Genomic DNA, 21,786 nt, shown 5'->3' on the forward strand with positions numbered 1-21,786 from the left:
TAAGAGCAGTATGCCAAAGCCACTTATACTATGCATAGCATTACGGGCTGGCTTAAAATTAACTTAAGATTAATTAAGCAATGATGAAGTCAGTGATAAAACATTAATGTAAACAGATTACTATAAAGCACAAGTGAGTATTACAAAGACAGGTCATATGAAGGATTCTGTTAGGTAGTGTATTTAAAAAATAATAAAGTTAGATTGGGTTTTAGGTTTAACATTTATGTGATATAATTGTGAGAAACATTTAAGATATACAATTTATAAGGTTCAGTTATTCAGTATTTATTTGGTTTTGGGTGAGTAAGTGATCTTTGAGTAGAGACTTGAATTTATAAACAGGAAGTGTTTCTTTTATATTTACAGGTAATGAATTCCAGATTTTAGGGCCTTTTATGTGCATTGAGTTTTTGCATAGTGTGAGATGAACACGAGGAACATCAAAGAGTGATCTGTGCCTTGTGTTATGGTCATGTGTTCTGTTGAGGTTGGCAAGGAGATGTTTGAGGGGAGGGTTAATATCAGAGTTAAGTGTTCTATGTATGTAATAGGTGCAGTAATAAGTATGGATGTTTTGTATGGTGAGTAGGTTTAGTGTATTGAATATTGGTGGAGTGTGCTGCCTGTAGTGAGAATTTGTTATCATTCTAACTGCAGCCTTTTGTTGGGTAATTAGTGGTCTGAGATGGTTAACTGTTGTTGAGCCCCATGCACAAATTCCATAGGTGAGATAGGGGTAAATAAGAGAGTGATCTAGGGCCAGGAGGGCTGACTGTGGAACATAGTACCGTATCTTCGATAGTATGCCTACAGTCTTGGAAATTTTCTTAGAAATTTGTTGTATATGTGTATGAAATTTGAGTCTATTATCAAGGTGGATTCCTAAGAATTTTCCCTCTGTTAGCTTTGTGATAGGTGATCCGTTTATCATTATGTTAAGAGGGACATCTGTAGCTCTGTTACCAAACTGAATGAAGTAGGTTTTGTCAATGTTTAGTGTAAGTTTGTTAGTCCTCATCCAGGTAGATATTTTCTGTAATTCGGTATTTACAGTATTGGCTAGTGTGACTGGGCTCGGGTGAGAGAAGACGTATGTAGTGTCATCTGCAAATAGTGTGGGTTTGAGTAATTGCGAAGCATTTGGAAGGTCATTTATGTATAGGAGAAAGAGAAGAGGGCCAAGGACACTTCCCTGTGGGACACCAACTGTAATTGGTTGCGCAGAAGAGTTTGCCCCATTTGCGTACACATATTGGCTTCTGTTGCTGAGGTATGACTTGAGGTAATTGAGGGAGTGCCCTCTTATACCATAGTGTGACAATTTTACGTGGAGCAAGTCATGGTCAACTGTATCAAAAGCTTTACGTAAGTCAATGAAGATCCCCAGTGGGACTTCTTTTTTCTCTATTGCAGTGTATATATGTTCTAGCATGTGTATAATAGCATCATTAGTATTTTTATTAGGCCTGAATCCAAATTGGCAGGGGTTGAGTATGTTCTGGGAGATAAGGTAGGAGTAGATTCGTTTATGAATTAGTTTTTCAAAGATTTTTGAGAGAGGGTGTAAGTTGGATATTGGCCTATAGTTATTCAACTCTGTTTGGTCTCCTCCTTTGTGGATCGGGGTGACCCTTGCTATTTTGAGTACTGTAGGGAAGGTGGAGGATTCAATGGATTTGTTAAAGAGTGTTGCAATGATTGGAGATAGCACTTGTGACACTTTTTTATATATAAAGGGTGGTAAGGTACTTAAATCTCCTGCCTTGTTTTTTAGTGCATTGATAATAAGGGAGACTTCGTATGGGTTAGTCGGAGCTAGGAACAGTGTGTTCGGGTAGTTGCCGGTGAGGTAGTTATTTGGTGGGGTATCTGAGCTTGGGATTTTATGGGCAAGGTTTTGTCCTATAGTGGAGAAGAAATCATTGAGTCTGTTTGCTGTTTCTGTTGGTGGGAGTTGGGGTTCATCTGATTTTGCTAATTTTATTTCGCTATTTCGTGATATCTTTTTTGTTCCCAGAATTTCAGATAGTGTTTTCCAGGTCTTTTTTATATCACCTCGTAAGTTGGATAATCTGTTCTCATAATACAATTTTTTTGCCCTTCTTATCAGGCTGGTTAGGATTGACGAGTAACGTTTTGTTTGGTCTCTGGTTATGTGACCCATTCTGTACTGTTTTTCATATTGGTGTTTTGTATTTATGGATTTGAGAATGCTGGGTGTTAGCCAGGGACTGTTCAGTCTCTTTGCTGTCATCTGTTTAGTTTTTTTAGGGCAGTGCTTGTTATAGAGGTATTGGGTCTTTTTTAGAAAATTATTAATACATTCGTCAATATCTGTATAGATTTCTAGCTCAGTGTGCCAATCAATGTTTGCTAATGCTGTTGCGAAGTTATTAATGGCTGCCTCATTGTGAAGTCTGAAGGTGACTTTAGTAGTGTCTTGGGGTAGTTTACCAAGAGTTGTTATGAGGAAAGTAGGGTAGTGGTCTGTGGTATTATCTGTAATTATGCCTGATTTTAAAGGGGATATGGTGTTGGTCCAGATGTGGTCAAGTAGGGAAACACTAGTCTCTGTAACTCTTGTAGGTTTTGTTACTGTTGGTAGTAACATACAGTTACTCATTGTGTTTGTGAATTCAGTAACGTGTGGGTCCTGGTCTTGCAGGAGATTTATATTGAAGTCACCTGAGAGTAGTAAGTGATCTTTGTTCATGCGTGCATCAGTTATCATACTTCCTAGATTTTGACTAAATTGGCTAATGTTTGACTGTGGAACTCTGTAGATGTTTATCAATGTGAGAGGTTTTTGTAGGTATTTGGATTTGAATTTAGCTATTATATATTCCCCATGTTCATCCCTTGTGCAAGTATTAGTGATACATTCTAGTTGGTCTGAGTAGTATATGGCTGTGCCACCCCCTTGTTGGTCTAAATACAGTGGAATCTCTACTTGTGAGTTTAATCCATTTCATGACCTTGCTCACAGCTGGATTTGCTCGTTTGCAGAGTCAATTTTTCTCATTTAAATTAATTGAAATGCAATTAATCCGTTCCAGTGGAATTCTGTACTTCAATAATTTCGCTAATATCAACTCTACAGCTTATTTATCTATCTCACTTCATCTAATATGACATAACAAACAATATAAGTAACATATAAACATGATATATACTCTAAAACGAATAAAATATGTCATTCATGTAGTGGTATGGGCGGTGTCAGCGGGGGGACGAGAGTTTGTCTGGAGACCGGGCAAAATGCTTCATGAATAATTTCGCTAATATCATCTATACGGCTTATTTATCTATCAAAGTTCATCTAGTATGACATAACAAACAAAATAAATAACATAGAAACATGGTATATACCCTAGAATGAATAAAATATGTCATTATGTAACAGGTGGAGGCGGCCACAACCGCACCCTCTTTGTTGTGGTAAACACTGCCATCAAGTGATGGCCTTTTGAAGCCGTCTGTTTTTATAATTATTATGTGTAGTACATTATTATTATATTTGTATTATTATTATACATATTATTATTATTATTATTATTATTATTATTATTATTATTTATTATTATTATTATTATTATTATATAAATAATTTGTAATTTTTATTCACACAAAAAAATATAAGATTTACTGTTGTTCCTTGTTGCAATAATTGTATAAATAATGTCAACCCATTCATGACTGCATATTTGAATGGACAGTGACGTCATTTGTTTACTCTGAAACAGCCAAACAATGGACCATTTCTCCTAGGTTGAGCTCACTTTCAAGGTACTTTTCGTTATGAAAGCAATCAAAATCATATCTATTTCTGTAACATATATTCCATTCTATCAAAAGAGACCAAAAAACGAGAATACAACCATAAAAACATTCAAAATTACTGCTAAAGTTAACATTAAACAAGCAATTAGTGCATTGGTGCATGATCATGACTTTTCACAATCAGCCATCTCTGCTATTATCAAGCAAATACAAATAATAAAGAATGTTAAAGTGGCTGACAAATTTAAACTAATGAGAAAAGCAGAGGAATTACAGTAGAGATAGCCTGTTATTATGAAGAAAAGAGAAGCAAATAAAGGAAGATACAGTGTCTGTAAGTTATGTCTATGAGTGTGCACGTCCAAGATGCAGTAAAAAGTTGTATTTCTGGGGTCCTGGGGTATACCTGGAAGGTGTACTGGGGGTCAGTGCCCCTGTGGCCTGGTCCATGACTAGACCTCACAGTAGATTAGGGTCTGATCACCTAGGCTGTTACTGCTGGCCACGCACAAACTGATGTATGAACCATGGCCTGGCGGGTCAGGTACTAACTTTAGGTTCCTCTCCAGCTCCTTGTTTAAGACAGCTAGGGGTTTTTTGGTTATTCTCCATGTGTATGCTGGGAGGCAGTGGAACAATCTTGGGCCCCTGACACTTATTGTGTTGTCTCTCTTAGTGTACTCGTGGCACCCCTGCTTTTCATTGGGGGATGAGTTTCATTGTCTGGAACAAATTCCCATAAAACTTTGTATTTTGGGGTTTGAGTTACATCAAACTGATAGCTGGAATTGTTCGAGTGTCTGTTAAATCAGAATACAGCCTCTCCTCACTTAATGACAGACTACCGTTCCTAAGACCATGTTGGTAAATGAGTTCATCACTACGTGAGGAGCATACTATAATGGTAGTGGGTTTGTGTCATACATCTTTGATATAGTTTTAATGTCACATTTGCACCATTTATAACACTTCTGGTATATTTTTAAATTTTTATAAAATAGTGTACTGCATATTGTAATAAACAAAATGGAGGAAATCAGCCCTAATTATACATTATTTAGGTATGCCTACTGGTCAGAGAGCCCATTGCAAACCCGAGTCGTCGGTAAATGAGTATGTCACTAAGTGAGGAGAGGCTGTAATGTCAAAAAAGTAGCAGAAAAAGCACTGAAGTACTTTGTTGTATCTGTAATATACTACTGTGTGCAAATTTAGATATACTGCAGTGAACATTGGAAGTAGAGGGGTTAAAGGTACAGTTTACTCAGTGGATTGTCTTATTTCAGAAGTCGGTTATGTATATGAAAGTCATTTATATTGAGGGTTCACTTTATTTCACTGTATAATATTACATTATTATTGTATAATTCAGGAAAAGTGTACAGTAGGGTTATTATTGAAAGAATTAGAGGTAAGACAGAATGTAGAATTGTGGATGAGCAAGGAGGTTTTAGAGTGGGTAGGGGAAGTGTAGATCAAGTGTTTACATTGAAGCATATATGTGAACAGTATTTAGATAAAGGTAGGGAAGTTTTTATTGCATTTATGGATTTAGAAAAGGAATATGATAGTGGATAGGGGAGCAATGTGGCAGATGTTGCAAGTAGTATATGGAATAGGTGGTAAGTTACTTAATGCTGTAAAGAGTTTTTATGAGGATAGTGAGGCTCAGGTTAGGGTGTGTAGAAGAGAGGGGGACTACTTCCCGGTAAAAGTAGGTCTTAGACAGGGATGTGTAATATCACCATGGTTGTTTAATATACAGTGGACCCCCGGTTAACGAACTTTTTTCATTCCAGTAGTATGTTCAGGTGCCAGTACTGACCGAATTTTTTCCCATAAGGAATATTGTGAAGTAGATTAGTCCATTTCAGACCCCCAAACATACACGTACAAACGCACTTACATAAATACACTTACATAATTGGTCGCATTTGGAGGTGATCGTTAAGCGGGGGTCCACTGTATTTAGAGATGGGGATGTAAAAGAAATAAATGCTAGGGTGTTCGGGAGAGGGGTGGGATTAAATTATGGAGAATCAAATACAAAATGGGAAGTGACAGTTACTTTTTGCTAATGATACTGCACTTATAGGAGATTCTAAAGAAAAACTTCCAAGGTTAGTGGACGAATTTGGGAGTGTTTGTAAAGGTAGAAAGTTGAAAGTGAACATAGAAAAGAGTAAGGTGATGAGGGTATCAAATGATTTAGATCAAGAAAAATTGGATATCAAATTTGGGAGGAGGAGTATGGAAGAAGTGAATGTTTTCAGATATTTGGGAGTTGACGTGTCAGCGGATGGATTTATGAAGGCTGAGGTTAATCAAAGAATTGATGAAGGAAAAAAGGTGAGTAGTGCATTGAGGCATATGTGGAGACAAAAAATGTTATTTATGGAGGCAAAGAAGGGAATGTATGAAAGTATAGTAGTACCAACACTCTTATATGGGTGTGAAGCTTGGGTTGTAAATGCTGCAGCGAGGAGGTGGTTGGAGGCAGTGGAGATGTCCTGTGTAAGGGCACTGTGTGGTGTAAATATTATGCAGGAAATTCGGATTGTGGAAATTAGAAGAAGGTGTGGAGTTAATAAAAGTATTAGTCAGAGGGCTGAAGAGGGGTTGTTGAGGTGGTTTGGTCATTTAGAGAGAATGGATCAAAGTAGAATAACATGGAGAGTGTATAAATCTGTAAGGGAAGGAAGGCGGGGTAGGGGTCATCCTCGAAAAGGTTGGAGGGAAGGGGTAAAGGAGGTTTTGTGGGCAAGGGGCTTGGACTTCTAGCAAGCATGCGTGAGCATGTTAGACAGGAGTGAATGGAGACGAATGGTATTTGGGACCTGATGAGCTGTTGGAGTGTGAGCAGGGTAATATTTAGTGAAGGGATTCAGGGAAACCGGTTAGCTGGACTTGAGTTCTGGAAATGGGAAGTACAATGCCTGCACTTCAAAGGAGGGGTTTGGGATATTGGCAGTTTGGAGGGATATGTTGTGTATCTTAATACATATATGCTTCTAAACTGTTGTATTCTGAGCACCTCTGCAAAAACAGTGATTATGTGTGAGTGAGGTGAAAGTGTTGAATAATGATGAAAGTATTTTCTTTTTGGGGATTGTCTTTCTTTTTTGGGTCACCCTGCCTCAGTGGGACATGGCTGACTTGTTAAAAAAAAAAAAAAAAGCAAGCATAGCTTATTTTAGCACAGTTGAAAATCCATTGACAAAATACAGTGGCCTCGTAAGGGGGGGCGGCAGGGCTGCCCTAGGTGACACCATTTAGGGGGTGACACCATAGAGCCTCTAAAGAAGGTGACACTAATGCCCAAAACAGTGCTGCACCAACACAAGAGAAGAATCCTTCATTTCTATATAGCCTATTATGTGATTGCAGAGTACAAATACGCCTTTTTAGGGAAAATCATCGATTTTGATGATGTGATGGATGATTTTGCAGGATTGAAGGCAAGGAAATGTAAGATCAGATTCACTGAGATGTTGCCTGTACTCAGGTCAAATCGGAACTAGTGTTTCTCTGATATTGCAATGTTTTTCTTTATTTTTCAAGTTTTTTTTTTGAATAAATGTAGAATCTGTTGCTTGTACTCAAAGTGGTATTTGAGCTTGTTTCCTCAATATTACTACGATTATTTATTTTATCATTAATAAAGTTGAGAAGTATTCTATTCAGTTTATGGCCCTTAAACATTCTCATTGCTAAACATTAATCACTGGGCATGCAGTACTGACGTAACTGGAGTTTACTCCCCCCATCCCCCCCGCCCTTGGATTTCATGGGGTGACACCAAAGATTCCGCCCTGGGTGACACCAACCCTCTGACAAAATATTTAGAAAATATTTATTGGTCCCAGTGATTAAAATACAACTAGATATGGATTGCACATAGTATTGCAAGGATTGACAACAGGGCCAATATTGTAGACAGTAAAAGCTTTTTTGTTTTTTTCACCCCCTCGTTCAATCTTGCTCCCCCCCCCATTTTTTGGTAGTACAGTACGTATATACAAAAATGTACTTTGACAGGAGTTTCTTTCAGGAGGTTTTCTCAGGATACAGCAATAACTTGCATGCAGTAACAAATGTCTCATGGCATTTTATGCTAAAATCTCATTAGAAAGAGGGATTTCCACTGGCCTGTGAAGTTGCTGTTTACCAGTGACTACAAAACAGCAGCTGCACATGTAGGCATTATTGTCAGATGTTAAATGCAATTTGTACCTGCAACACTACCTTATAAATCTTTTCAAATGCATCTTTCAAATGTGTGTGTAGAAAGCTGGTGATGACATACAGCAACAACACCTGGTTCTATGGGCATTGCATGTCATTAGCTGTACAGTACATGATATATGATTATAGCAACAATGTGTTAGCATGTTCATTAAAGTTATTACACAGTAGTAACTAGCATGAAATGTTGTATTGTGGCCCAAAAAAGAAAAACTTTCATCATTCACTCCATCACTGTCTTGCCAGAGGTGTGATTACACTACAATTATAAAACTGCAACATTAACACCTCCTCCTTCAGAGCACAGACACTGTACTTCCCATCTCCAGGACTCAAGTCTGGCCTGCCAGTTTCCCCTGACTCCCTTCATAAATGTTACCTTTCTCACACTCCAACAGTGTATCAAATCAAACGAACCATTTGTCTCCATTTGCTCCTATCTTTTAAACTTTAGTCCATTCCTTCAAATTACCATCCAATAAGCCTGACATCTATAGTAGGCAAATTATTAGAATCAGTTATAGCTGACATTATTAGAAGTCACCTTGAAGAGCATAATTTGATTAATGAATCTCAGCATGGGTTCACGAGAGGTCGTTTCTGCCTGACAAATTTACTGACGTTCTTCAATAGATCATTTGAGGCAGTAGACAGTGATAAAGAATATGACATTGTTTATTTGGATTTTAGTAAAGCCTTTGATAGAGTACCTCACAAGAGAGATTTAAGAAAAGTGGCAACTCATGGTATAGGAGGTAAAGTTCTAGCATGGGTAGTGGCATGGCTTACCAACAGAAAGCAGAGAGTTTCCATTAATGGGGTCAAATTTGAATGGGGATTAGTCACTAGTGGCATTCCGCAAGGATCAGTTTTAAGCCTTCTGTTGTTCATAATTTACAGTAATGACCTTGATGAAGGAATTACAAGTGACATGAGTAAATTTGCTGATCATACAAAGATAGGCCATATGATTCATTCTGAGGAGGATACCAGTGAACTCCAGGAGGATTTGGACAGATGAATGTCTTGGTCTGAAAAATGGCAGATGAAGTTCAGTGTGGATAAGTGTAAAGTACTAGTATTTGGTAAAGGAAATAACTCTCAAAGCTATAAACTAGGTGAAGTAGAACTTGATCATACAGAATGTGAAAAAGACTTGGGAGTCTTGGTAAACAGAAATCTAAAGCCAAGACAGCTGTGCCTAACAGTGTGCACAACAAGGCTAACAGATTACTAGGATTTATTTCAAGAAGTATAAGTAACAAAAGTCCAAAAGTTATTTTACAGCTCTATACATCACTAGTGAGGCCTCATTTAGATTATGCCACTCAGCAGGATTGATATAGACTCATTGGAGAACATACAGAGAAGAATGACTAAAATGATATACTGTGTAGGGAATATCCCTTATGAAGATAGAGCCTTGAATCTTCATTCTCTGGAGAGACGTAGAATGAGGGGAGATATTGAAGTGTATAAGTGGATGATGGGCATAAACAAAAGTGATATTAATAAAGTACTAAGGGTGTCGAACCAGGTAAGAAGCAGAAATAATGGGTTTAAGTTGGATAAATTTAGATTTAGAAATGACATAGGTAAGTACTGGTTTTTGAACAGAGTTGTGGATGCGTGGAACAATCTTTCAAGTAGTGTGATCAAGGCTAGGACCTTGGGCAGCTTTAACAAGAGATTGGATAAATATATGAGTGGGAGGGGCTGGGTTTGATTGGTGTCATTGGGTATGGGAGGACATTCTTGGGTAGAGGTCATTTTGATAAGAACCTGCCTTGTATGGGCCAGTAGGCCTTCTGCAGTGTTCCTCCATTCTTATGTTCTTATACCAGAGAAGGGGGTTACTAGTCCCTTGCTCCCGGCATGTTAGTCGCCTCTTATGACACACGTGGCTTACGGAAGAAGAATTCTGTCCCACTTCCCCATGGAGATAAGAGGAAATAAACAAGAACAATAATTTTTTATTATTTTATTAACACACTGGCCAATTCCCAATAGGGCAGGGTGGCCCAAAAAAGAAAAACTTTCATCATCATTCACTCCATCACTGTCTTGCCAGAGGGGTGCTTTACACTACAGTTATAAAACTGCAACATTAACACCCCTCCTTCAGAGTGTAGACACTGTACTTCCCATCTCCAGGACTCAAGTTTGGCCTGCCGGTTTCCCTGAATCCCTTCATAAATGTTACTTTGCTCACACTCCAACAGCACGTCAAGTATTAAAAACCATTTGTCTCCATTCACTCCTATCAAATACGCTCACGCACGCTTGCTGAAAGTCCAAGCCCCTCGCACACAAAACCTCCTTTACCCCCTCTCTCCAACCCTTCCTTGGCTGACCCCTGCCCCGCCTTCCCTCCACTACAGATTTATACTCTCTCGAAGTCATTCCGTTTTGTTCCATTCTCTCTGTGTGTCCGAACCACCTCAACAACCCCTCCTCAGCCCTTCTCCTAATTTCTAAACTAGGAATTCTCTGCATTATATTCACACCACATGTTGCCCTCAGACATGACATCTCCACTGCCTCCAGCCTTCTCCTCGTTGCAACATTCATCACCCATGCTTCACACCCATACAAGAGTGTTGGTAGAACTATACTCTCATACATTCCTCTTGTTGCTTCCACGGACAAAGTTCTTTGTCTCCACAGACTCCTAAGTTCACCACTTACCCTTTTCCCCTCATCAGTTCTATGATTCACCTCATCCTTCATAGACCCATCTGCTGACAAGTCCACTCCTAAATATATGAATACATTCACCTCCTCCATACTCTCTCCCTCCAATCTGATATCCAATCTTTCGTTACCTAGTCTTTTTGTTATCCTCATAACCTTACTCTTTCCTATATGTATTCACTTTTAATTTTCTTTTTTTACATACCCTACCAAATTCATCCACCAACCTCTGCAACTTCTCTTCAGAACCTCCCAGAAGCACAGTGTCATCAGCAAAGAGCAACTGTAACAACTCCCACTTTGTGTTTGACTCTTTATCTTTTAATTCCACACCTCTTGCCAAGACTCTCGCATTCACTTCTCTTACAACCCCATCAAAAAATATATTGATCAACCCTCCTACATACTCTAACCTGAGCCTCAGTATCCTCAAAAACTCTTCACGGCTTTCAGTAACCTACCTCCTATACTATACATCTGCTACATTGCCCCCCTATCCACCCTCTCATATGCCTTTTCCAAATCCATAAATGCCACAAAAACCTTTTTACCCTTATCTTAATACTGTTCACCTATATGTTTCACTGTAAACACTTGGTCTACACACCCCGTACCTTTCCTAAAGCTTCCTTGTTCATCTGCTGTCCTACTCTTCATCTTACTCTTAATTCTTTCAGTAATAACTCTACCATACACTTTACCAGCTATACTCAACAGACTTTTTTTATTCAACAAACCGGCCATACCCCACCAAGGCAGGGTGGCCCAAAAAGAAAAACAAAAGTTTCTGTTTTTAAATTTAGTAATCCATACAGGAGAAGAGGTTATTAGCCCCTTGCTCCCAGCATTTTAGTTGCCTCTTACGACACGCATGGCTTACGGAGGAAGAATTCTGTTCCACTTCCCCATGGAGGTAAGAGGGCATAAACAAGAACAATAACTAGAAAGAAAATAGAAGAAAACCCAGAGGGGTATGTATATATATGTTTGTACATGTATGTGTAGTGTGACCTAAGTGTAAGTAGAAGTAGAAAGATGTACCTGAAATCTTGCATGTTTATGAGACAGAAAAAGACACCAGCAATCCTACCATCATGTAAAACAATTACAGGCTTTCATTTTACACTCACTTGGCAAGACAGTAGTACCTCCCTGGGTGGTTGCTGTCTACCAACCTACTACCATTCAACAGACGTTTTTTATTTTTATTATTATTATGACACTGGCCGATTCCCACCAAGGCAGGGTGGCCCGAAAAAGAAAAACTTTCACCATCATTCACTCCATCACTGTCTTGCCAGAAGGGTGCTTTACACTACAGTTTTTAAACTGCAACATTAACACCCCTCCTTCAGAGTGCAGGCACTGTACTTTCCATCTCCAGGACTCAAGTCCGGCCTGCCGGTTTCCCTGAACCCCTTCATAAATGTTACTTTGCTCACACTCCAACAGCACGTCAAGTATTAAAAACCATTTGTCTCCATTCACTCCTATCAAACACGCTCACGCATGCCTGCTGGAAGTCCAAGCCCCTCGCACACAAAACCTCCTTTACCCCCTCCCTCCAACCTTTCCTAGGCCGACCCCTACCCCGCCTTCCTTCCACTACAGACTGATACACTCTTGAAGTTATTCTGTTTCGCTCCATTCTCTCCACATGTCCGAACCACCTCAACAACCCTTCCTCAGCCCTCTGGACAACAGTTTTGGTAATCCCGCACCTCCTCCTAACTTCCAAACTACAAATTCTCTGCATTATATTCACACCACACATTGCTCTCAGACATGACATCTCCACTGCCTCCAGCCTTCTCCTCGCTGCAACATTCATCACCCATGCTTCACACCCATATAAGAGCGTTGGTAAAACTATACTCTCATACATTCCCCTCTTTGCCTCCAAGGACAAAGTTCTTTGTCTCCACAGACTCCTAAGTGCACCACACACCCTTTTCCCCTCATCAATTCTATGATTCACCTCATCTTTCATAGACCCATCCGCTGACACGTCCACTCCCAAATATCTGAATACATTCACCTCCTCCATACTCTCTCCCTCCAATCTGATATCCAATCTTTCATCACCTAATCTTTTTGTTATCCTCATAACCTTACTCTTTCCTGTATTCACTTTCAATTTTCTTTTGCACACCCTACCAAATTCATCCACTAATCTCTGCAACTTCTCTTCAGAATCTCCCAAGAGCACAGTGTCATCAGCAAAGAGCAACTGTGTCAACTCCCACTTTATGTGTGATTCTTTATCTTTTAACTCCACGCCTCTTGCCAAGACCCTCGCATTTACTTCTCTTACAACCCCATCTATAAATATATTAAACAACCACGGTGACATCACACATCCTTGTCTAAGGCCTACTTTTACTGGGAAATAATTTCCCTCTTTCCTACATACTCTAACTTGAGCCTCACTATCCTCGTAAAAACTCTTCACTGCTTTCAGTAACCTACCTCCTACACCATACACCTGCAACATCTGTCACATTGCCCCCCTATCCACCCTGTCATACGCCTTTTCCAAATCCATAAATGCCACAAAGACCTCTTTATCCTTATCTAAATACTGTTCACTTATATGTTTCACTGTAAACACCTGGTTCACACACCCCCTGTCTTTTATCCCCTTTGCCTTTATACAGAGGAACTATGCATGCTCTCTGCCAATCCCTAGGTACCTTACCCTCTCCCATACATTTATTAAATAATAGCACCAACCACTCCAAAACTATATCCCCTCCTGCTTTTAACATTTCTATCTTTATCCCATCAATCCCAGCTGCCTTACCCCCTTTCATTCTACCCACTGCCTCACAAACTTTCCCCATACTCACAACTGGCTCTTTCTCACTCCTACAAGATGTTATTCCTCCTTGCCCTATACACAAAATCACAGCTTCCCTATCTTCATCAACATTTAACAATTCCTCAGAATATTCCCTCCATCTTCCCAATACTTCGAACTCTCCATTTAATAACTCTCCTCTCCTATTTTTAATTGTCAAATCCATTTGTTCCCTAGGCTTCCTCAGCTTGTTAATCTCACCTCAAAAGTTTTTATTTTCAACAAAATTTGTTGATAACATCTCACCCACTCTCTCATTTACTCTCTTTTTACATTGTTTCACCACTCTCTTAACTTCTCTCTTTCTTTCCATATACTCTTCCCTCCTTGCATCACTTCTTTGTAAAAACTTATCATATGCTAACTTTTTCTCCCTTACTACCCTCTTTACATCATCATTCCACCAATTGCTCTTCTTCCCTCCTGCACCCACTTTCCTGTGACTACAAACTTCTGCTGAACACATTAACACTACATTCTTAAACTTACCCAATACATCTTCAACCCCATTGCCTATACTCTCACTAGCCCATCTATCCTCCAATAGTTGCTTATATCTTACCCTAACTGCCTCCTCTTTTAGTTTATACACCTTCACCTCTCTCTAACTTGCTGCTTCTGTTTTCCTTGTATCCCATCTACCTTTTACTCTTACTGTAGCTACAACTAGAAAGTGATCTGATATATCTGTGGCCCCTCTATAACATGTACATCCTGAAGTCTACTCAACAGTCTTTTATCTACCAATAAATAGTCCAACAAAATACTGTCATTATGCCCTACATCATATCTTGTATACTTATTTATCCTCTTTTTCTTAAAATACGCATTACTTATAACTAAACCTCTTTCTATACAAAGTTCAATCAAAGGGCTCCCATTATCATTTACACCTGGCACCCCAAACTTACCTGCCACACCCCCTCTAAATGTTTCCCTTACTTTAGCATTTAGATCCCCTACCACAATTACTCTCTCACTTGGTTCAAAGGTTTCTATACATTTGCTAAACATCTCCCAAAATCTCTCTCTCTCTCTCCTCTACACTCCTCTCTACTCCAGGTGCATACATGCTTATTATGACCCACTTTTCACATCTGACCCTTATTTTAATCCACATAATCCTTGAATTTACACATTTATATTCCCTCTTCTCCTTCCATAACTGGTCCTTCAACATTATTGCTACCCCTTCCTTAGCTCTAACTCTCTCAGATACTCCTGACTTAATTCCATTTATTTGTCCCCACTGAAACTCGCCTACCCCCCTTCAGCTTTGTTTCGCTTAGGGCCAGAACATCCAACTTCTTTTCATTCATAACATCTGTAATCGTCTCTTATTTATCATCCGCACTACATCCACGCACATTCAAGCATCCCAGTTTTATGAAGTTTTTCTTACAGAGGAAAGATTCTTTTCTACTTCCCCATAGATAATAGAGAGAGAGAAAAGAAAAACAAGAACAAGAGCTATTAAGAAAAAGAAGAAAAACCCTAGTAAGAATTTTTTTTTTTTTCAACATACCAGCCGTATCCTACTGAGGTGGGGTGGCCCAAAAGGAAAAACGAAAGTTTCTCCTTTTAAATTTAGTAATGTATACAGGAGAAGGGGTTACTAGCCCATTGCTCCTGGCATTTTAGCCTCCTCATACGACACGCATTGCTTACGGAGGAAAGATTCTTTTCCACTTCTCCATGGACAATAGAGAAAAAAAAAAAAAAAGAACAAGAGCTAGTAAGAAAATAATAGAAGAAAACCCAGAGGGGGTGTGTATATATGTATATGCTTGTACTTCTAGCAAGCATGTTAGATAGGAGTGAATGGAGATGAATGGTTTTTGGGACCTGATGAGCTGTTGGAATGTGAGTAGGGTAATATTTTGCGAAGGAATTCAGGGAAATCGGTTAGCCGGACTTGAGTCCTGGAAATGGGAAAGTACAATGCCTGCACTTTAAAGGGAGGGATTTGGGATATTGGCAATTTGGAGGGATTATTATTTCTAAACTGTCATATCTGAGTGCTTCTGCAAAGACAGTGATTATGTATAAGTGAGGTGAATGTGTTGAATGATGATGAAAGTATTTTTTCTTTTTTGGGTCACCCTGGCTCAGTGGGAGATGACCGACATGTTGAAAAAAAAAAAAGCCAGTGTAGTGTGACCTACTATAAGTAGAAGTAGCAAGAAGTACCTGAAATCTTGCATATTTACGAGACAGAGAAAAGACACCAGCAATCCTATCGTTATGTAAAAACAATTACAGGCTTCTGTTTTACACTTGCTTGGCAGGATGGTAGAACCTCCCTGGGTGGTTGCTGTCCACCAACCTACTACCTCCTGGTCCTGTATGTGCTACTATAATTAATTGGGGTCTGTATTCCCTTATTTTAATTAGGTTTGAGGGATAGGTCCCCATGTCAATCTATGTTGCATCTTTTATTAGGTTTGAGGGATAGGTCCCTATGTCAATCTATGTTGCCATCTTTTATCACCTAAAGCCTTAGTAGTGCCACAGGGCTTGTGGCACTACTTAGACTAAGGTGACCAAGCAACAGTGCAGTAATGTATTTGCACAGTACTTGACAAGGGGCTTCAAAATGTTAAATTTATACTCCTCGAGGAACGTTCCTTGATGCTGGTGAGGGGCTCTAGCTCTAAGGAATTGGATCTGTGCTCTAATTCCTCATATCGAGTCCAAATGTCTTCCATTTCCCCAGCACTGTATGTCCCCTGTGAATTTAGCGCTTCCCCATGAATGTAATGATAATAAAATTTATGAATCTTGTTCCTGATGTTGATTTTTTTTTTTCAGAGACCGGTTTTTAGATTTGGTGGAAGGTCGTGTGAGTTCAGGTGGCATGACGAAAATGAAGGATATATCCCTGAGAAATGTAGAGGGTGTATCAGGGGAGATGATGATCAACAAAATTCAAGACTTTGTGTATGATGAAGTTCTGTCACAACATTTCATGCTACCTCAGGTATGGTGAGCTCTGTGATACATTGTTTCTGAATGTATAAGGTCTTTTTTATTATATACTGTACAGCATTGAAAATATGCATTGGATCAAAATCTCTGCTGTGATTATCATACAAAGTGAACAGTAAATACCCAGCCATACTATTACCAGTCCAGGTTACTGGAAAAGTATTTTAACAGCAAGGATGGCAACTTTCTGGAAGATTATTTAATACAGTACTAGTTAGTGAGAGAAGTTGCATAAATTTAACAAGTAAATTAATATGATTATTGTTTTAATGGAAAAAAAAGTTAATGTCAAGTTAATGTTTAACCCATAAACGGTCCAAGCAGATCTACGTTCACATGTGTAGTGCTATGTACAAAAGTAGATCTACGTTTTTTTACATATTTTCAAATATAACAAAAAAAAAAAAGTAGATCAAAGTTTTTTTTACACATTTTCAAATGTAAAAAACAAAAAGAAGATCTACTTTTTTTACATACTCTCAAATGTTGAAAAAACGTACATATACGTTTGGACCGTTTACGGGTTAAATGGTTTGTCTTGGATGATAAACTAAATATTTGTTTTTATTCAGGAAAAAATGTGGTGGTGGCAGTTAAAATGCCTAAAATCTGCCAGAAATAGTTTTACTATTGCCCTTATGAAGATAAGAGAAAGATGAGCTAATGTTAGAGGTTTGGTCTTGCTGGTTGAAGGGTACTGTAGCCCAGCTGATGTAGTATGTTAATACAGCAGGAAGAGTGTAGTATGTAGGTTAATTGGATATTTTGGTTAGATGTGAATACAGTGATTAAAGTGAATAGTATATAGGAAAACCTGCTGTGAAGGGAATGGTTATATATAGTGTAATTGCATTAGTAATGTAAAATGGGCTCAGGCCTGCTTAACCTATTTTCTTACTCTAAAGGATTGATGAGGATGTTGTAGTTTGTAGGGTTATCTGAATTGTTATGTAAGCACACTTCTGGCAAGACAATGATGGAGTGAATAATGGTAAGTGTTTCCTCTAATGGATATCTTTACCTCAGTGGGAGATGCTGGTGTGTTAAAAAAAAATGTATATTAGGATAATGCATAGGATAATAAAGAATTAAAGGTGAATAAAAGTGAGGAGTTAAAGCACTGCATGACAGAAAAAAATAAGTTCCACCACGGCCAAAATCTAGGTTAGTGAATGAATCGATTCCTTAATGTTTTGTCTAGGAATGTATAGATACTGTCTTTTGCATCTGTAAACAAGACTCAGAGCCCCATAATTAAGTATGGTAACATGAGCTTCATATCTCCAATCTCCCCCACACCTAAGTTTTTCTCCATTTGATTTTGGTGTATGTACATTCTTTTCTGCCTCATGGCACCTCGTATGCCTCAACACTTCATTTATTCTATGGTTCCCTCTGTCTTCCATTAACTCATCTGCCAACAGTGCCACTCCCAAATGTCTAAATGTATTCATATCCTCCATATTCCTCTTTCCAATCTGATATTCAAAATTTCATCACCTTATATTTGTTACTGCCATTACCTTGCTCTTTTCTGTATTCATTTTTAATTTCCACCTTTTACATGCCCTACCAAACTCATTCACAAACTTTTGGAACTTTTCTTCAGACTCATCCAAAAGAACCGTATCATCACAAAGAGCAACTGTGGCAGTTTACACTGTATGAACTTCATTATCTTATTAATTTCTCAACTCTCCCCAATAATTGAACATTGTTTATTACACTAAGATATAATCTTGTACAGTATTGCAGTAAGGCAATATAGTACAGTAAGTCAACACTAAACATTAAAGGATAGTTAGAAATAAAATCTAAGGCATGCAATTTTTATATGTATATTTACAGGTGTTGGATTATGTGGAATGTTTCACTGGCCCCAATATCATGGCCATGCACACCATGCTTATTAATAAGCCCCCAGACCCAGGCACTCGCACATCTCGTCATCCCCTGCACCAGGACCTCCATTACTTTCCTTTTAGGTAAAACAGCTGAATGTTATAGTACATAAATTATATCACAAAGACTCACTGTAAGTGTGGTTTCTAAAGTATCATATTTAAAAGTACAGAGGACCCTCGGTTTTCGTGAGTCAGTTTTCATGAATTTTGGTTATCTGCAAATTGGTTTTCGTGATTTCCCTTGGATTTCAGCAGTCGTATGGAACGTGTCTCAGTGGCTCTGTGCACACAAAGCCTCCCACAGACTCATTCAGAGTTAGTCTGGCATTGTTTTCCAGCGAGTGAGCATCACCCCCCACGTTCATACGGAATATTTCGTAATAATCCATTGTTGTTTGTGCTTGCAACTGCTAAATAAGCCACTATGGGCCCAAAGAAAGCTCCTAGTGCCAGCCCTTTGGTAAAGAAGGTTGTGGAATGTATTGTGGCATTAGGGAATTCCATGGGGTTGGATGTGAGTCGCCATGATGTGGAAGAGTTGGTGGAGAACTGCAGTGAAGAGCTAACCACTCAAGAGCTGCAAGAGCTTCATGTGTAACAGCAACAGACCACAGCTGAGGAAACTGCTTCACAGGAGGAGGAACAGAGAGGGAAGAAAGTGCCTTCTTCAAAGATTAAGGACATTTGTGCAAAATGTTGGTGGACGAACATCACCCTAACATAGCTGTTGTAGGCCATGTCTGAGACATGTTCAATGACAATGCCTTGTCCCATTTTAGGCATATCTTAGAGATGCCAGAAACAGAACTCTCCAGAACAATTTTTTGAGTGACAGGGGTCCAGTGACTCGAGCTGGTCCTAGTGCCATTAAAAAACAAAGGGAAGTAACCCCGGATGAGGACTCGGTACCTAAAGTCTTTAAGGAAGGGGAGTCCCCTTTCAACCAATAGTAACTTCTCCTCCCTCTTCCCTCCTCCCATCTGCCATACACCAGCAAGTCTTTTCAATAAAGGTAAGTGTGATGTTATTATTGTTTGATATTGATTTATCATTCTTTTCTGTATGTAAATTTTTTTTTTTTTTTTTCAACAAGTCGGCCGTCTCCCACCGAGGCAGGGTGACCCCCCCCCCCCCAAAAAAAAAGAAAGAAAATCCCCAAAAAGAAAATACTTTCATCATCATTCAACACTTTCACCACACTTGCACATTATCATTGTTTTTGCAGAGGTGCTCAGAATACAACAGTTTAGAAGCATACACATATAAAGATACACAACATATCCCTCCAAACTGCCAATATCCCAAACCCCTCCTTTAAAGTGCAGGCATTGTACTTCCCATTTCCAGGACTCAAGTCCGACTATATGAAAATAACCGGTTTCCCTGAATCCCTTCACTAAATATTACCCTGCTCACACTCCAACAGATCGTCAGGTCCCAAGTACCATTCGTCTCCATTCACTCCTATCTAACACGCTCACGCACGCTTGCTGGAAGTCCAAGCCCCTTGCCCACAAAACCTCCTTTACCCCCTCTCTCCAACCCTTTCGAGGACGACCCCTACCCCGCCTTCCTTCCCCTATAGATTTATATGCTTTCCATGTCATTCTACTTTGATCCATTCTCTCTAAATGACCAAACCACCTCAACAACCCCTCTTCTGCCCTCTGACTAATACTTTTATTAACTCCACACCTTTTCCTAATTTCCACACTCCGAATTTTCTGCATAATATTTACACCACACATTGCCCTTAAACAGGACATCTCCACTGCCTCCAACCGTCTCCTCGCTGCTGCATTTACCACCCAAGCTTCACACCCATATAAGAGTGTTGGTACTACTATACTTTCATACATTCCCTTCTTTGCCTCCATAGATAACGTTTTTTGACTCCACATATACCTCAACGCACCACTCGCCTTTTTTCCCTCATCAATTCTATGATTAACCTCATCCTTCATAAATCCATCCGCCGACACGTCAACTCCCAAGTATCTGAAAACATTCACTTCTTCCATACTCCTCCTCCCCAATTTGATATCCAATTTTTCTTTATCTAAATCATTCGACACCCTCATCACCTTACTCTTTTTCTATGTTCACTTTCAACTTTCTACCTTTACACACATTCCCAAACTCATCCACTAACCTTTGCAATTTTTCTTTTGCAAGTATGTACAGTATAAAAATATCCTGCCCCAGGCAGTGTATGATGGGAAAAGCAAAACTGACCTTGTGTTTGGTTTAAAATAGTGACTGAAGTGTTTTCTAGTAAGTTTTGTTTTTTAGTTTTATTGGCTGTTTCTTAGTATCATTTGATAGAATGGAAGATGTATTTCTGAAACAGGTAATTTTGGTTGCTTTCAGGACTGAAAATAGTTTGAAAATGGGCTCAAAGAAGCAGAAATATTTTATTTTTGCCATTTTTCTGAGGAGAGGTAAGGCATCTCTACACACCCCAGTCTGTTTTATGGGTTTTTATTAGGTCTAATTCAATTTTTGGGAATCTGTAAACCATGACCAAGCCTTCCTGGGTTTATATACAGCCTCTCCTCACTTACGAATGTACTTGTTTACTGACAACTCGGAGTTAAGACGGGCTCTCTGACAAGTCAGTATTGTATGCTGTATGAGAACTTGGGTCATGGAGACGGGCAGCGCAGTGTCTCAGCATCAAGCATCTCAATCTCCTTACAGCCACTCAATACACTAGCTTTTAAAGTCTCCAAGACTACATATTTGTACAAATTTGTACTTTATTCTGCACCCCATAGTACATAAGAACATAAGAAAGAAGGAACACTGCAACAGGCCTACTGACCCATGCAAAGCAAGTCCATGTCCCCCCCCCCCATTAGACCAATGACCCCCCCCCCCCAAGATTAGCCCAATGACCCACCCAGTCTGATCATCTCCACTCAAGGATGGAGCACTGCACCAGACCCAGCAGCACAAGCTAGTCTGGTCCAACTCACACCCGCCCACACCCACTCATGTATTTATCTAACCTATTTTTAAAACTACACAACGTTTTAGCCTGAATAACTGTACTTGGGAGTTTGCTCCACTCATCCACAACTGTATTACCAAACCAGTGCTTTCCTATATCCTTTCTGAATCTGAATTTTTCTGACTTGAAACCATTGCTGCGAGTCCTGTCTTGGCTGGAAATTTTCAGCACACTATTTACATCCCCTTTATTTATTTTTGTTTTCCATTTATACACCTCAATCATATCCCCCCTAATTATATGCCTTTCGAGAGAGTGCAGATTCAGGGCCCTCAGTCTATCCTCATAGGGAAGATTTC

The 21,786-nt window shown here is 39.2% G+C and overlaps 1 protein-coding gene across 7 annotated transcripts in view; it reads left to right on the top strand.

Annotated features, from left to right (window-relative positions):
- The window catches only part of LOC128690292 (phytanoyl-CoA dioxygenase, peroxisomal), a 166,927-nt gene that overhangs the window by 79,210 nt on the left and 65,931 nt on the right, over window positions 1–21,786 (top strand). For all 7 annotated transcript variants that reach the window (XM_070090526.1, XM_070090520.1, XM_070090525.1 and 4 more), the window contains exons 4-5: window positions 16,394–16,562; window positions 18,419–18,555. In XM_070090526.1, coding sequence (XP_069946627.1) covers window positions 16,394–16,562; window positions 18,419–18,555 — 306 coding nt within the window. The remainder of the gene's footprint in view (window positions 1–16,393; window positions 16,563–18,418; window positions 18,556–21,786) is intronic.

This window comes from Cherax quadricarinatus, chromosome 32 (genome assembly GCF_038502225.1).
Source record: "Cherax quadricarinatus isolate ZL_2023a chromosome 32, ASM3850222v1, whole genome shotgun sequence".
Taxonomy (NCBI): Eukaryota; Metazoa; Arthropoda; class Malacostraca; order Decapoda; family Parastacidae; genus Cherax; species Cherax quadricarinatus.